The 17054-nt window shown below is 39.6% G+C and overlaps 1 protein-coding gene across 2 annotated transcripts; it reads left to right on the top strand.

Annotated features, from left to right (window-relative positions):
* The first annotated feature begins 254 nt into the window (after positions 1-254).
* LOC147895457 (PLASMODESMATA CALLOSE-BINDING PROTEIN 2-like) lies at positions 255-1843 on the top strand. 2 transcript variants are annotated; one of them, XM_087384097.1, is made up of 5 exons: positions 255-454; positions 561-605; positions 770-1111; positions 1244-1277; positions 1458-1843. In XM_087384097.1, exons 1-5 carry the CDS (start codon positions 373-375, stop codon positions 1627-1629), a joined length of 675 nt encoding a protein of 224 aa, XP_087240223.1. In that variant the 5' UTR covers positions 255-372; the 3' UTR covers positions 1630-1843. The 2 variants fall into 2 exon arrangements, with proteins under 2 accessions (XP_087240223.1, XP_087240224.1); XM_087384098.1 differs by lacking the exon at positions 561-605.
* The last annotated feature ends 15211 nt before the right edge of the window (positions 1844-17054 follow it).

Genomic DNA, 17054 nt, shown 5'->3' with positions numbered 1-17054 from the left:
ATTGAATGAATATGTGATATTCTTATTGAAAAGTATTGGAAGGTGAATACTTTATAATTTGTTTTGAGTCATCTGGTGCATAGTAAAAGCATATTTGGGACTGAGGACACTGGATGCAAGCTACTGTCGAGTGCAGGCAAGCCGGCTGTCAAAGTACTACGAGCATTGGAGCAATCTACATCTTTCGTATTCATAGCTGTACTAGCTGGCTGAAGCAAGCAAGCAAGCAATCCTTTCAAGTTGACACTGTTCTCATTAATCACTGCGTTAATCCCTGTCGTCTTCGAGCTACTAGCTAGCACGCAAACAAACAATCAGTTCTTGCTAGCTGCACTGCAAAGCAAGCAGTCCGTCATCCCCAACTCAATAGCTATGGTCGGATCAAAGCCTAAGATGGACGCCAGAACCGCTTTTGTGCACGTCGTCTGCTGGTTTCTGTGCTTTTTACCCGAAGGTAAACCCTCATTCTTTGATGCTCCTCGTTGCTAATTTATTTCAGGGTGGCATTTTCTCCCAGCTAGTTTCGGTTTTGCTTCCCTCTTCACCATACATCACTACAGGCATGCAGGACGTGAGGGGATCCCAGCTCTCTGCAGCATCCTACAGTTGAGCTCTCTTGAAAGTCTTTTTCCTCAAATGACCAGCTTTCTCTGAGTCGTAATATAGAGCTGTTCAACTCGTGTTTGTTTTCCTCCGCTTCTGCAACAGTGGGGTTTTATCATCTTCTTCTCTATTAACTCCAAATTTCTCCTGTCACAATCTTCATCAGTGTCGGACGCTGCGAGAATCTCACGAGACTATGTAAACGAGAGCACGATGCTTCGACGAATGGTTGCTGTGGTTGTTCATCAGTCTACGGGTACCTGGTGCGTAGCAAACTCAGCCGCGAGCGACTCGGACCTCCAGAACGCGTTGGACTGGGCTTGTGGGCAGGATACTGATCAAGGGAACGTCGATTGTTCCCCTATTTCGTCTGGGGGACAATGCTACTCTCCAAACACGCTCATCGCACATGCATCTTATGCGTTCAACGCATACTTCCAGAAACACAACCAGGTGGCCGACGCCTGCGACTTCAAAACATCTGCTCAAACCAGTATGTCCGATCCAAGTAAGAAATCTACCGGCACAGTACTGTTTTGCGTGCTTTCCGCTTCCCCAATATATATTTGTTTCTGGTAAATGACAGAAGATGTGGTATGATAACGAATACGCGTTCTGTTTCTTTGCAACATTTTTGCAGGCACAGGGAGCTGCTTGTACCCATCGTCAACGAGGTAAGGTGTCCAGACGACCTCTCTTGAACCTTTGGTGATAATTTGTAGAGAAAGCATGTCTTATAAGGAATCAATGTTTCCTGTATTCGAGCACCTTTGCTGATAGTTAGTAGAGAAAACATGGCTAAGTGATGGCTTCCTGTACTCGAGAGTCTGACTACTCATCGGTCCCTTGCCCAGTTCCTTTGTCACCGCCAACTTCTCGTCTACTTCTTCGAGTTTCAATAGCTCTAGCGGCGGCGTCAGAAGCAAATCGCCTTGGGGTAGTGCACATATCCTGTCCGTCTTACTCTCCGGGATCCTGGCCATCATGGTATCCACCACACAACTACAGGGAGACTCCATGTCCTAAAACTGTAATCCATCGCTGGAGGTGATGCAGAATAGATGATCTCGCTCCACAAGGATGCCAATTTTGGGTGGTGATAAGTTCAAGAACAGTAGCTGATAGATATGCATCACCAATTTTGATCTGTAATTTTATCTGCACTTTTTTGGCTGCCTATTCCATGTAAAATCCATGTAAGATTTTGAACTCTTAACAAAGTGGCTGAATTGAACGTTAATTTCTGCCCTTTAGGATTTCTACAATGCCGAGGACATCGCTCTTCGCACTTAAATAAGCAAGTGCATAAAGAAAATGAAGTGATGTCCATTAGAGAAAAAGCATGAATGCTTCTTAAAGTGACTAGAAGTGGAGAACACAATTGGTAGATGAGAAGTGGAGAATACAATTGGAAGTGATAGCGTGAGAACTAAGGTCTCTCTTAAGTTATCATCTTAGTTAGGGGGCGCCATGTTTCCAAAGCCCTACTAGTGCACAAACACCTTGGTAGTCCAACCTCCACATGCTCCTTTCCCCATTCACATGCACACTCTCCCCCTTTTGTTGTTCCTTACCTCCTAGTTCCCATACTCTACGATCATATCTAGTCCAACCACACCCTAGCCTCCATGCATGAAATAGGTCATGGATTGAAGGATTGAGGTCAATGTCCAAGCATCACCAAGCTTCAACAAGATAGGCTAATGCCTCTTGTAGAATAGTTTCCATCCCCTTACCTTTTTGTCCATGTGTATTTGCTTTTAATGGCTAGTCGTGAATGTGTAAAGAGATTTGCAAGGTCAATGTGCACTTCAATTTAGAAGTATTGTTTAGGGGATGATCCTTGTGGATACATGCCTCAGGAAGGGTTGAACTTAATCAATTTTCGTATCAAAAAATGCATGCATTTGCGCATGCATTTGCATTAGGAAGATTCTTCAGGGTTGGGGTGACATATTGCACAAATTCAATTTATCCGTGAATCAAAGTGATTAAACTAAGTGTTTTGGGCATTTGAAAGATCCTTCAGGGTTAGGGTGACACATTGCACACATATAATTAAGTATGAATCAGAGTGATTAAGCCAAGTGTTTGTGGCATTTGTCCTTGGAAGAACTTGATTCAAATTGTCATGTATGTCTTGCAATAATGGTTATATAAAAAATTTATAGCTAGATTTTGATAGCATATGTATTAAAAGTGAATGGTACACTTGGGTCTTCTTGGTATCTAATATTCAATGATATTTTAATAGCTCATAAACTCACATAGTGAGAAGAGGAACATGAGCATCCAAATCTCACACAATTTCAAAAAAAGTTCTTGAAGAATGAGAATGTGTGTTTCTTATTATGTCAATCAAGCTTTAGTGTCACTCATAAATATGTAAGCATGCATGTGGGTTAATAGAAGGAATTTTTAAAATCCAAGTTTTTGAAGAATGAAAATGTGTGTTTCTTATTATGTCAATCAAGCTTTAGGGTCACTCATAAATATGTAAGCATGCATGTGGGTTAATAGAAGGAAATTTTAATATCTCCTTCTCACACATTTTGCATAGAGAAGAGTATCATATAAAAAAGGTATTCACTGATTGAATAGAAAAAAGGTGGTTTTATTCATAAATTTTATAAATAAGGGATTTTATAAATAGACCTTTGAATGCACGTGATATACAAGGTTTATACAAAGTGACCTCCTCCCCCCCTCTCTGAGACTGTATTCAACAATGATGAAAGCGGTGTCCAATACCTCATTTCTACCATGATTAAGAGTAGACTAAGGAGCTTATGAGGATGGTTCTTCTTGAACTTAATTCGTGATGACTTTGGAAAACAATACTTACATTTATTTGCAATTACGATTCAATGATGTATTGATCATAATTGAACAAGACATAATCTCTTGTGACACAAAGTGGGATGGTCTAGATTTAGCATCCAGAGTGGACCACACAATGTCTTCCACAATGATTTGCATTTACAAAACATTACGCTACATTTCTTCAAACAATTGAAGAGGTACACACTTGGGCTCCATTATTGCCCCACTAATTCAACTTTTAATGTGAATTACTATATGCTTTTTCAAATTTATAAGTCCCACACTTTAACTTTAGTTTAGTAATTTTTAACTTATAAATCACACACTTTAATTAATAGTCTTACTCTTTAATGTATAAGTTCCATTCTTTAATTTGTAAGTCCTAGACTTTAATTTATAAGTCCCACACTTTAATTTAACATTCAAATGCTTTAATTTTTATTTTCATGCTTTATATGTTTCATGCTTTAATTTTAAAATGAGTATTATATAATTTAGAAGTCTTGGAGTCTAATTTGAAGATGAGTAGTTTTAAATTATATGTCATGTAATTTTATTTCAATACTTATTTAATTTTTAAGTTTCATTCTTCAATTTATAAGTCATTAGTTTAATAAATTTAAGCACTTTGAGCACGTTGTAATTCATAAGGCTTATAAAATTTAAATTGCATCTCATACTTTTTTTTTAAATAAAAAGTAAATTCTATTAATGCTTGAAAACACCGTATGTGACAGCTTCCAAAAGGAGATGTCAATGAAAATACAAAAAAGAATAGGTTGCCAACTATGTGGAAGCCACCTGTTTTCGAATCTCTTGGCTCACTGCTTAGAGAGATTCCAAAATAGGAGCTAACAACCAAGATGGTGGTCTATACATCTAGCAAATACCCCTCGCAAAAAGGGAGTAGAAGATTTCTACAAGCCAAGCTTGGTAGAAGCACTCCCACCTTTTGGCAATCGATCTCGAACCTAGAGTATCGTGCTCCCAAATGGCATGCAAAGTGAAAACGATGTCCTGCCATTAGAGAAACCGATTGGCCTCGCATCCCCCGACTACACTAAGCGACCCAGATGATCCAAGCAGTAATGCTAGATATTGTCTCCCACACGCTATCCTCTATAGAGGTCATGGGCATGATCAAGATTTCTTCTCTATCATGGACAAGCTAGGCCGCCATCCCCCAAGTGAAAATAGGTCATCCCCAAGTGATCAGGACAAGCTAAAAATAGGTCATCTTTACAAAAGCTGGCAAATCTAAGATGCAAATCTTTGGCATCTATTCTACTTGTAGAGATACAAGAAAATGTGCCAAAAAGCCAACAAATTTGCTTTTATCTAATAAAAATATGTCCATGACATATTGCACCATAATGTGTCTTAGATGGTCAAATACCTCTTATATGGAACAAGAAAAGAGAGATCAGTTGAGTGTAAGAAAGCCAAGATAGAAAATAGAGAAGATGGTGCTACAAGGCCTCATGTCTTGATACCAAAAACACATAGTCACTTGGTCGAGCTAGTTGACTAGAGTCAACCATTTGTCTCTAGTCAACCATTTGTCTAGTGTCAACCATTTAACTAGAGTCAACCATTTGTCTAGTGAGACAAGGCATTATTGTGGATTAGCTGCAAGCTTGAATTGCATATGATGCTAAAGAGGTCAAAAGACTACATGCTTGCATGGAGATGTTATGGGACAAGAGCACACACTATAGAGATATGTTTGGAAATATAAATATGAATGAGGCATTTGACTCATTCAATTTCAATCAATCCATTAATCTCAACATCCAATACATAGGATCAAGCTCACAAGTAATAAAATGCATAGGCCCTAGTTTAACTACTCCTTGAGAGTATTGGTCAAGATTGACATATTTACGACTTTAGGAAATTTTTTTGTAATGGACATGATGTATGCCTTAAGTGTTTTTGCAAACATGCTTTGAATTGAATATATTTTGGAAAAAAGTACACTATTTCTCTTGAGTCCTTTTATAAGGCTTTGAAACTATTATTATTAAATAAAGAGTGTGTCTTTTTTTCATGCTCTTGAAGATCACTTTCAAATTTCAAAACAAAATATGTTGATCATAACTCTAACATTGATCTAACTCTAACATGAAGAAAAAAACTCTAAAATTGATCAGATAGTGCACATCATTGCTAGAGCAGTCCTTGTACTTTGAAAGTATCAAGTCCAGGATTTCCACTTGATTCTTTGAAATACTATTTGCAATTTACAAGCTATAGCAATCATGTGTACAATATGATGTTTGATAAATGCTACATTAAAACATCTATCTCTTTAACTATGGAAACATAGATACCTCTTTAACTATTGAAACATCTATCACTTTAATATGAGCACTACATTACAACAAAATGTAATTTTCCAAAAAGTAAATTATAAATTATTATAGTGCATAATCTCATTTACATTTGGAATTTTCATATACAAGAAAAAGATGTCAAGGAAACCTTCATCATATTCTCATATTCATCTCCGAGCAATTGCACAAGGCAAAAATCCTCCATACATGCATTGTTGAAAACTCTATGTTTCATTTAACATGGTAATGATATCATTGGTCTCCTTGACCTCAATCACTTCAATTAATGATTTAGGCTTATCCTCCTCTGCATTAAAATTATCATCATCCATGACTTCTATAGTGTACCATTGATCAACATTTTCCTAGTTGTAATATTGAATCCTTTCAAGAGCCTTAGATTTCCAAAACAATAAGTCACATCAGCAGCCTTTGACAGTTTCATCTGATTACGTCTCTTTGATTTGATAAAACCATATGCGTTCTAATTAGTTCACATGCACCTAATGATGTAGACACCAATGATAGCTCAATGTTGCAACACGTTGCAATTCTAAATCCCCTCCTCCAGATTGTTGTTGATCGACTTCCCCTTGCTCCTCAATTGACTAGAATGTGGATGGCACTCGGTGTGCTTGCCTGATTGCCATGATGCCCTCTCTTGGAACCCTAAGTGGCTAGCCTAGCATCATCCTAGTAGTGCTCTATGTAGTTAGGGGAAGTTGATTGTCATCATTGTGTCCTAATTATGGGTGCCCTCATGCTCACACCTGCTCCTTCTCTTGCTTCTCCTCCCTCCTTCTCACGCATGCTTTTTCTCATCCCTCATCATCCCTAAGTCACCTTGTATTAGGGGATCCCACAGTTCTCTACACTTTGTGACTATTGATGGCACTATTTGAGAAGCTCTCCAACAAGCACCATGCTAACTTATAATTGGATGCTCAATATGTGCTCCGTAGACTTTGTTTACAAGAAAAGGATTATCTTGACCCACTAAAGGTGCTCTAAAGAGGATAATCCAAGCTACAAGATTTTTTCTTCAGTGTTTCAACAAATTTCTTACTTTGGAATGACCATAGTGTTCCATTGTTTATGATAAGTTTCACTTGTGCTCTTCTTCTAGAAGCTTCATGGAGGATGAGATGAGGACGATGGGCATAAATGATATTGACTATTCATACCCAAAGTCACAAAGTCATGCATGTGCAAGTTGTTGGAGAGGTATTTTAGGCTTCAACAGCATGGTGATGCAAAGGAAATGCTAGAATCTCATGATGCTATGCTGATGTAAGCCATGAAGCTCACACATCTATTTTTAAAATTTTCAACTTTGCTATTATGGGAAATTATAAGAAATTTGTAGTGCCACTACCAATATTTTTTTCTATAAAGCAACTTGTTCATGCTTAGAATTTGATTCTAGAAGAAGAATTCACATGATCCATTACACAAGCTGAGAAGATACATTTAGACTTAGAGGACATGTGAAACTTAAGGGAGCAACACAATATTTATTTAAATTTTTGTTTCTAAAAATGATGTTTCTTCATGTGTGCATCATATTCTCTATATGCATGAACTTTGTAAAATCTATGCATTGGGAATAAGGAGGCATGGAGTATTCACATTATTGACCCAACGCAACATACGTGATCCATTCCAATGTGTTCTACATGAGATTGCATAAAATCACAAGTTAGATGTGACATTCAATCTAGCATAGCCTTAGTGGGGTTGCTAAGGACTTACATGGGAATTCAAAGACCTTTATTCTTGATGTATTAGAGTTAGAAAAGAAGAGTAATAGGCTATGAACCCTCTTTGTAATACAATTTGAAATACAAACGTCTATTTCATAGGTCTATCTATGCCTCTTGAATATTCTCCCCTATTTGCGTTTGCTCTCGAAACCTGTTAATTTAGTATGTGCCTCATTTGGAGATCACAAATTAACCTAACATAATGCCAAGGCATTAATTTGATTAACGCCTTCATCTTGCCTCTCCCTACCTTGCTTCCCTCTCCATCTGTTTGTGTGTCTCTTGCTCCACTCCTCTCTTTGCTTGTCTCTCCCTCGCCTCTCATCCTCTCCCTCCCTCCATTCCCTCAGTCCACTCCCTCCCCCTTCCAGTCTCTCCATCCCTCCCTTCTCCACCTTGCCTCTCTCACTGCACTCCCACTCCGTCCTCTCTCACAACCCCCCTTGCCTCTATCACCTATGCTGCCTCCATCTCCTCTCCCTCAACCCCCCCTCTCTCTTCCCTCTCTCCCTCCTAGCTGGCTCCCCTTCCCTCAACCCACAACCCCGCCTACTTCCTCTCTTCTCCTTTATAGCTCGGGAGAGGCAATGGATGGAAACATCTCGAAGGCTGTGGAATTCCATGACATGTGGTGAATTTAGTTCGCAAGTTTCCCTGCACTTATGTTAATCGAGCCCATCCCTCCCCCCTATACACAAACAAATAAACTAATAAGTGATTTTTTCATGCTGCGGGGCCCTATTGGCTAAATTTTCTCATTTATCTCTCACTAAATGGTGAGACTTTTGTACGTAAACCTAGTGCAAAAGTTATGGCTATTTTGAATATTTGTTTTTGTCAATACTACATTTATGTTTATATCATATTCCATGCAAAAGTTGTATCATAATCCATGAAATTAATGTTTTTTATATTACATCTACTATTTTAAATTCATCTTAGGGAATTTTGATATAAATCACAAGTCAATTAAATTTTCTACCAATTGTGCCATTCCAATGACCATTCCTAGAAAATGTAAAAGGAAATTGACCATGATGCATGAGGTAGTTGATTAGGATAGCATTGAGTGCCCCAAAATACCAAAACTAGGATGGCATTGAGTGCTTAAAAATACCAAAACCCTCCATGGAAAAAATTTGGCCATTTAGAGAGTTTCCAAATGACTAGATTTGCACCATGGTATGTTTTGGTATTTTTGGACACTCCATGCCATCTTGATCAACTTTGCTTTCTGCACCATGGTGAAATTCCTTCTAGAATAGCCAAAAATGGTCATTAGCATGACCAAAATTGCCAAATTCCTTCATCTACCCCTATTTCTTCATAAAAAATCATGAAATGCATCAAGGTCAACATAGACAAACATAGAAAAGGAAACTCCCCTATGTCCCATATATGGTGGTTGGTGCATTTCTTCCATTACAATTTGTCTGATGAACAGTTGAGTGATGCATGATCTCTTTTGATAAAAGAGGTATCCACCCATCATTGCATGAATAGTCCAACATAGGATTCCAATTATTATTCTCTAATTTTTTCCATATATCAAAAAAATATGGATCCTCTTTATAAGAATTCCTCAAGGTCTCTACACCAGTGATGTGGTTAATACTTGGCTTTTTGCTAAGAGCATCAGCAACTTCCAAGCTAATACTAAATCATGGGCTGAAAACTCTATATAAATGATGCCCACTTGATGTGCCTATTGAATATAAGTGGTTGAGTCAAAAAATGCCTTGTACTTTGTTGATCGGTTTTGATAAGAAATTGTGCTCCCATTAAATAATGTTTCCACATTCGTAAAGCATGCACAACAACAGCGGTTGATTCTTTATCATATGTACTACAATTGCATTCCAGTGGTTTTAATTTTTGGCTCTCATATTCTATAGGATGTCCATCTTGCATAAGCATGGCTCCAATCCCATACCATTAGCATCGGTTACAACTACAAAGAATGGTTAGAGAAATCTGGTAGTTGCAACATGGGAGCTTGTGTGAATGCTTCTTTCAAAGCTGCAAAGGATTTGTCTTGATGCTCGATCCATAAGAAATGCTTAGCTTTTCTAAGAAGTTCTATCAATGGATGTGCAATGAATGAAAAATTCTTAACAAACTTCATGTGGGGGTTAAAGGCCATTGTACCCTAACCCTAGTTATGTACAATACTCAAACACATATATATATGGATGAACTAGAAGATTAGGGTGTTTTGCACCCACTAAAACTTGTGTCTCTCAAGCTCCCTCTCACCCTCTCCACTTCCGTTGTGCCCTCACAATTGGTATCAGAGCTTGGTAGTAGAGCCTGGTAGTAGCATGAGTAGCCCGGTGCACCTCTAGCCCAGAGAGAGAGTGGTGCATCCCAAAGATCCTTGTTCAGTAGGAGGAGCTACAAATTTTGGAGGTGCTATAGCAGTTGGAGAGAAAGGGGCAAAATCCTCTTGGGCATTTGTTTTGCTGGTTTGCAAAGTTGAAGGCACAGGATATAAGCATAGTAGATTAGATTGAGAGCTACGTTTTCACTTTTAACATCTCTATCATTCGAGTTTTTAGTGAAAAGATACAGCTCCTGCAAAAAGTGATGAAATTCATTTCCTACAAGGATTTCGTGTGTTGGATCTCCATATCCAGGCCACCATTTGCAGTTCTGACACTCCCGGATCTAGAGTGGTCCAAAACTTCTACTTGAGAAGCTGCTTTTGGTTCCATGAACTTTTGAAGCTATGGTGAATCTCTATCTACTCCGACGTCTTCATTTTGCCATTTCCTGTGTGAGTGGGATCTCAACATTTGGGCCTCCATTTGCAAAGCTATCTATCCCTTGGATCCGGGACTACCTGAAACATGTCTACAAAGCTGCTTGCCATCCTGTGAAGAATCGAGGGAGTTGTGATTCTCTATGTTTTTCAATCGTCTCTTTGAAGAGAAATTCTCAAAGTTTCCAAGACCTTCTCATTGGATGCTTTATAGGCCATTTGGATGCATTGCGATCCTTGTTGGATGTGTTGAGAGGCCCAGATTGCCTTGTGGGATGCGTTATTGATGGACGTTTAGCACATAGATGCTATTTTATGCTGAGGGATAGCTTTGACATATTGCAATAGATGCACAGGTTGTGCTATGATCTTTTGGATGAGACATTATTGATGCTTATGCCCATGGACAATGTTTATGCTTGAGGCATTTGGCTCTTATTGGCATTATATTTACCATTGTTTTGTCATTATGGGTTGACATTTTCTTTTGCTCATATGGATGCATAGTATATGCACATAAGTCAGATGCATTTTGATGCTTTGAGCCTTGAGTTTTGGTGACACTATTCTTTATTAAAGCAAACATATTGGGTGCACGTGGTATTTGGTGTGATTTCTCTTTTACAGGTACTAGCATTTGGTATTTTGTTTCATTTGCATCATGGCATCCTCTTCCATGTCTGAAAAAGAGTTTTTCAGCATTAAAAAGTTTGATGGGACAAATTTTTCTTTGTGGAAAGAACAGATAAGGGATGTGCTTATTCAAAAGAAGCAGATTAAACCCTTGGCAGGAATTGAAGCTTAGCTTGCTGATATGTCTGAGGATGATTGGAATGAATTGGATGCATTAGCAAAGTCTACTCTTAGACTTCATCTTATGTTGCCACTGCCACCTCATGTCGAGCCTTGGGTGCCACACTACCGCCTTTACCTCGCATCACGTACCGCCCTACCCCCCCCCCTTCTATGTTTTTTTGTAAATTAAAAAAAAAAAGGCTTGGTCTAACCTACCCCCCAATTAACCCTAGTTAGGTTAAGGCTAGGTTTCATTTAGGTTAGGTTAGGTTCCACGTAGATTAGGAAAAAGTCTAGTTCAGGTAGTTCAATTGACTATAGTTAGTACAACTAACTACAACTAGTTAGGTCTACATCTAGGTTAGAGTAACCAAATCTAGGTTGGGTTAGCTAACCTAACTAGTTTAGGTTAGTATCTAACTAATAGTTACACTAATTGGACTACTTTAGTCAAGTCAACTGGGTGGGCTCAGTTAGTCTCCCTTAGTTAGACTTTAAGTCCATTCACACCTAGTTAGGCCTCGACCCCCAAAAAGGCCTAAAATTGACTCAAATTTAAGGTCCATAACTTACTCATTTGGGACCCAAATTGGACCTGGATTGAACCACAGCTTCACAATTCCAACCCATTCTACACCATTTAGGCATCCATAACACTCATCAATTTGCGCCCCCGTGTGGGCCCCTTTTCACACTAATTCACTCATGAGTTTCCACCGTGACCTCTAATTGATGATCTGTCTGCACCGGCATGTTTCCCCACTCACGTGGGATGATCCTAGGCACATTCTTAATACTAAAGTCCCTACTACACTAACGCATCTCTAACCCCCCTTAAAATTTTACCGCTTCTTCGTCGGCCTGTATCTTAGCCATTTAAAGGCCAAATTGCACCCAGTCTGAAGCCAAGATTCACACAATCAAAATCCAATATCAAATGATGAGTTTCAAGTCTTTTTACCATCATTTTCAATCTTAGTAGTCGCTATTACATAGGCATTGATTTCGACCTGTCAATTGCATATTTTTTTCCATTATTGGGCTACGAAGGTCGAAGTCAATTGCAAATTTTAAAGTCAAATGCACTCACTTGAAAGATACAATTAAGCATTGTGTATGCACCTCAGATCTGGACAAAGAATAGCCCTTGTACACTTTCACAATATTTCTTTGGCCCTCAATGCTCTCTAAGAATTCAACCTCTTACCACATCAATAAGCAGCATGGAGGACCTAAGGGTTGAAGGAAAAATAGATAATGATGATTTGCATCCCACATATTACTTTGATGCAACTGCAACAACAACACCAATGGCATAAGACACTTTGGCAAATTGGAAATGCCAAAGTACAATGGAGGAGGGGATCCCGTCAGGTTCCTTCAACTCTTCGATGCAGCATGTTGTGCTGGAGGTGATCAGTCAAATGAAACCAAAGCCACTTGGTTTTCGATGGCTCTAACTGATGAGGCTTCGAAATGGTACCTCGACCTTCTCGTAGAGGAAAGAGCCACATGGGCACTGCTATCTGAGTAGTTTAGAAGAAGATTCCAAATGAAAAGGCTGCAAGATGACCCCACATTACAACTAGGCAATATAGCAATGTGCAAGAAAGAAAAGGTTAGAACATACTTAGGAAGAATGAAAAGATTAATAGCAAAGTGTGTTCCCCATCTAGGTGACAAGTACCTCATAGCATGGTTTATCTCTGGACTTAAAAAATCCATTTGCTAGGACATGAAAAAAGTCAACAACTGTGCACATTTCAGCAACGCTCATGAAGGTGCAATTGACATTAAGGATGACATGATCGATTCTGATAATGACAATGATGGCTATAAATTAAGTCATCATGACAAGAAAGCTTCAAAGAAGGGGAGCACTTCCAACAAAGATCGCACCACTGAGGACAGAGTGGAAGCCATGGCCCTAAGAGTAAAAGATGAAATGATGCAGGCCATCGGGCAAAAGTTGCATGTCTCTCAACCACACCATAGTACCCATGGAGAGAAAACATTTGGTGCCCACATTGTATGGCCAACCATACAACCAATGAATGCCCAATCTTGAGAAACAGACTAAACCCACCAGAAGTGGCTAAAGTATTTTTATTCCTCATTCAACCTTGTATTTAACATGTGGAGTAGACATTTGAATGTTCATCTACTTATGACCCCCTCTTAAGTTAAATCTTAATTTAGTATCCCCTCCTCCAATAGATTAACAATAGCTTATTATGCTCCCATTGTGGTATATACCCTCTCTGAAGTAGTGCATGTGGCTGTCCTCTAAGATTTTTTATATCCACGAGAGGTTAGCAAGCATGATGATGGCAAGTCAATCTAGATGTGGGGTCACTTTGTTGAACTATGGTTTGGTTTGGTAATGGAAAACAAGTCAAAGCCCTAGGTTGTCAATGAGGATGGGATTTTATGGTTGGGGTAGAGGTTTGGGAGGTTGTCTTCCCAAAATTAAAATCCCATGAGGATGGGATTTTAGGGTTGAGGTAGAGGTTTGAGAAGTCGTCTTCCTAAAAGTTTTCTTAGGAAAGTCAGTTGTTTGGTGTAGTGGAGAAAACCACCCCATAGTAGAATGCCCACACAAGGGTAACCCCATTAGATTCCAACCTGTGTGCAAGGAATGCGAAGTTGGGCATGCATGCATGGACTGCCTAACACTAAGAAGAAAGCCTCAACCAACCATGGAAGTAAAACCTGATGTACCCTTGTGTGGATGATAAGTGTGGAAAATCACAATGTGGCAACACAAAGTGTGGCATCATAGCCAGTCTTGATCATAACAAGATAGTAGAAAGAAGAAGCAAAAACTCCTTTTCCCTCAAAAAGCAAAGAGCCCTCTAGCAAAACAAGCCATGCCAATCCCACAACTTAATGAGATCATGCCTCTAGCACATCCATGGAAAGTGCCACCCAAGTAGCCAAGGGAGGATACCCCAATGCTAAAACTTAGAAGGCTTGTTACCAAACCTTGAAGCAATGGGTACAATAGGAGCAAGAAAAATTTGAGACAGACAGGATCGTAGTAGCAGAGGTCAGAGCACCATCATCACCCAACATTGACACAATGATTGATCCCAACAACTTCCAAAGGGTAATGGAGCAACATGCAAAATATCCCCAATTGGATGGCACTGCACTAGCAAGCTTGATAAGTTGCCCCGTTACCAAAATGCCAATTGGGACCTTACTAAGAAATCACCCTACAATGTGGGAGAGTTTCAAGGGATGGATCGAATCTTCACAATACTTCCCCCCACCTAAAATAGAGGAAAAGGTTATTTTAGTAAAATTCAGTGCTAGGGATGACATCAAAAATGTAACCATCCCATTGGAGCATAAAGCCTTTGGCCAATACCTTGCAATAGTGGTAGTGGAGCTAGAGTAAACATTCTAGCAAGAGAGCTATATGAAGAATGGGATAGATAAGGGATGTGCTTATTCAAAAGAAGCAAATTAAACCCTTGGCAGGGATTGAAGCTAAGCCTGCAAATATGTCTAAGGATGATTGGAATGAGTTGGATGCATTAGCAAAATCTACTATTAGACTTCATCTTGCAGAGTCAGTTTATTTCACAGTAGTAAATGAGCAGACTATGGAAGATTTGTGGAAGAAAATGTGTGCCACTTATGAGAAGGAAACTGCCTCTAATAAAGTTTACCTCATGAAGAGGTTGTTTGAGCTGCAGATGAAGGAAGGGGTCTCCATTGCTTCTCACTTGAATGAATTCAATATTATTTTCAGCCAGCTTTAGGCTCAGAAGATGAATTTTGATGCGGAGACTAAGGCAATATTTTTCTCTTATGTTCATTGCCATCCTCATGGGATACCTTCCATACAGCTGTTAGTAACTCTGCACCTGGTGGAGTACTGAAATTTGATGATGTTGTGGGTAGCTTGTTGGCCGAGGAGATTAGACGGAAGTCTATGGATGGCAACAAGCAGAATGCAGCCTTAAATGTGCAAAGGGGCAGATCACAGTTCAGGGGGAAGTCCCAAGAAAGAGGGAAGTCTCATAGCAAATCCAGGGCATGGAACATTGAGTGTTACCACTGTGGCACGAAGGGCCATATGAAAAAGGATTGCTACAAGTTGAAAAGAGAGCAAAAGGATAAGAAAAAGAATGCAAATTGGGGTGCAAATCAAAAGGAAGAGATTCCAAGGGAGGACAAAGGAAAAGTGAAGATCGAGGAGATCAATGCAGTCACACATGATAGTGACAATGACATTCTCTTCATGTCTATTTTGTCTGCAGAGTTGCTTACCACTTCAGATGATGCATCTTCCCAGGATTGGATTTTGGATTCTGGTGCTTCATTCCATGTTACTCCCCATAGGGAGTGGTTCTCCACTTATGACAGTGGAAAGAAAGGTTGTGTGCATCTTGGAAATGACTATGCATATGACATAGTGGGAGCAAGTGACATAAAGTTTTGTTTTTGCAAATGGGTCTGCATTTGTTTTGAAACATGTGAGACATGTGCCTAAGTTGACCAAGAGTCTTATTTCAGTGGGTCAGCTAGATGATGCTGGTTTTCACACCACTTTTGGCTTTCAGACTTGGAAAATTCAGAAGAGCTCTATGCTTTTGGCCAGGGGTGCCTACTTTGTATCCCTTACATGTATCAGGGGTGTTTGATCATGTTGTTGTAATAACCAAGCAGCCAAGCACTTCTTTATGGCATTGTCGGTTGGGTCATATGAGCCAAAATGGGATGAAACTCTTATGCTGTTTGGGTTATGTACCGCATTTGAGTTTCTCTGATTTTGAATTTTGTGAGCACTGTCTCTATGGGAAGCTCACTAAATCAGCCCATGAAAGAAGGGGAAAGAAAGAGTTTGAAAAGCTTGATTTGGTGCATTCAGACGTATGTGGTCCCATGCCTACACAGTCATTAGGCGGGGCTGAATACTATGTGACATTCATTGATGATGCAACTAGGAAAGTGTGGGCTTATGCTTTAGCTCGGAAGAGTGATGTGTTCCAGGTATTTCACAAATGGCTGGCCTTGGTTGAGAATTAGTCAAGTAGAATGCTTAAATGCCTACGGATTGACAATGGTGGAGAGTATCTCTCTCATGACTTTCAGCATTTCTATAATACACGTGGGATTAAGAGGGAGCTCACATCCCCTCTCCAGAGCAAAATCCAGTTGTAGAAAAGATGAACCCTACCATTCAAGAAAGGTTGCAATGCATGCTTTCCAATGCAAGTCTTTCTAGTGGTTTTTGGGCTGAGGCAATGAAGATTGCAGTGCATATGATCAATAGATCACCTAGTAAGAGTTTGGATGGTGGTATTTCTGAAGAGGCATGGAGTGGCAAGAAGCCCTCTTACTCTCATTTGCGTATATTTGGGTGTGAGGCATATGCACACGTGCCAAAAGAGCTTCGAAAGAAGCTAGATCCTAAGTCTAGGAAATGCATATTTCTGGGTTATGGTGAAAGTGGAGAGATGGACTATTGTCTCTAGGATCCAGAAGCAAAGAAGATCATACGCAGCCATGATATAGTCTTCAATGAGAAGAAGATACATAAGGCACCCATGAGGGATGTGGAAATGAGGAGAATCACTTTCCAGGATGTGAATCCATCTGCATATGTTGATAGACAGCAAGCTATCCATGCACCAAATGTGCAAGAAATGGTACCAACAAGTACTCCCACAGGTATACAATCAAGGGTAGATGATGGATCATCTACTGGTGGAAATGATGAGCCAAATGTGGCTGATATGCAGGTGGGACAGTAAGCTAAAATGCCCTTGAGAAGATCATCTAGAGTGTCTAGACCGCCTGATAGGTTTGTTCGAAGGGTAGACTATGTGATGCTTACTGATTGCAGGGAGCCTTCTTGCTACAGAGAGGCTATGATGCGCGAGGATCAACGCAAGTGGAAGTATGCTATGCAATCAGAGATGAGTTCACTTATGAAGAATAAGACTTGGGACGTGGTTT

Source organism: Dipteris shenzhenensis, chromosome 13 (genome assembly GCF_047967505.1).
Source record: "Dipteris shenzhenensis isolate YYH24624 ecotype China chromosome 13, Dip_SZ_1.0, whole genome shotgun sequence".
NCBI classification, from domain to species: domain Eukaryota; kingdom Viridiplantae; phylum Streptophyta; class Polypodiopsida; order Gleicheniales; family Dipteridaceae; genus Dipteris; species Dipteris shenzhenensis.
The sequence above is the reverse complement of the archived record's forward strand: the minus strand, read 5'-3'. Positions and strand labels throughout refer to the sequence as shown.

What these genes read in the sequence shown, in the direction of transcription:
- LOC147895457 (XM_087384097.1), top strand. Translation starts at nt 373, where the DNA reads ATGGTCGGATCAAAGCCTAAGATGGACGCCAGAACCGCTTTTGTGCAC. An exon ending in TCTGTGCTTTTTACCCGAAG is followed by an intron (nt 455 to 560) that starts GTAAACCCTCAT and finishes ACATCACTACAG; the next exon opens with GCATGCAGGACGTGAGGGGA. An exon ending in GCTCTCTGCAGCATCCTACA is followed by an intron (nt 606 to 769) that starts GTTGAGCTCTCT and finishes AATCTTCATCAG; the next exon opens with TGTCGGACGCTGCGAGAATC.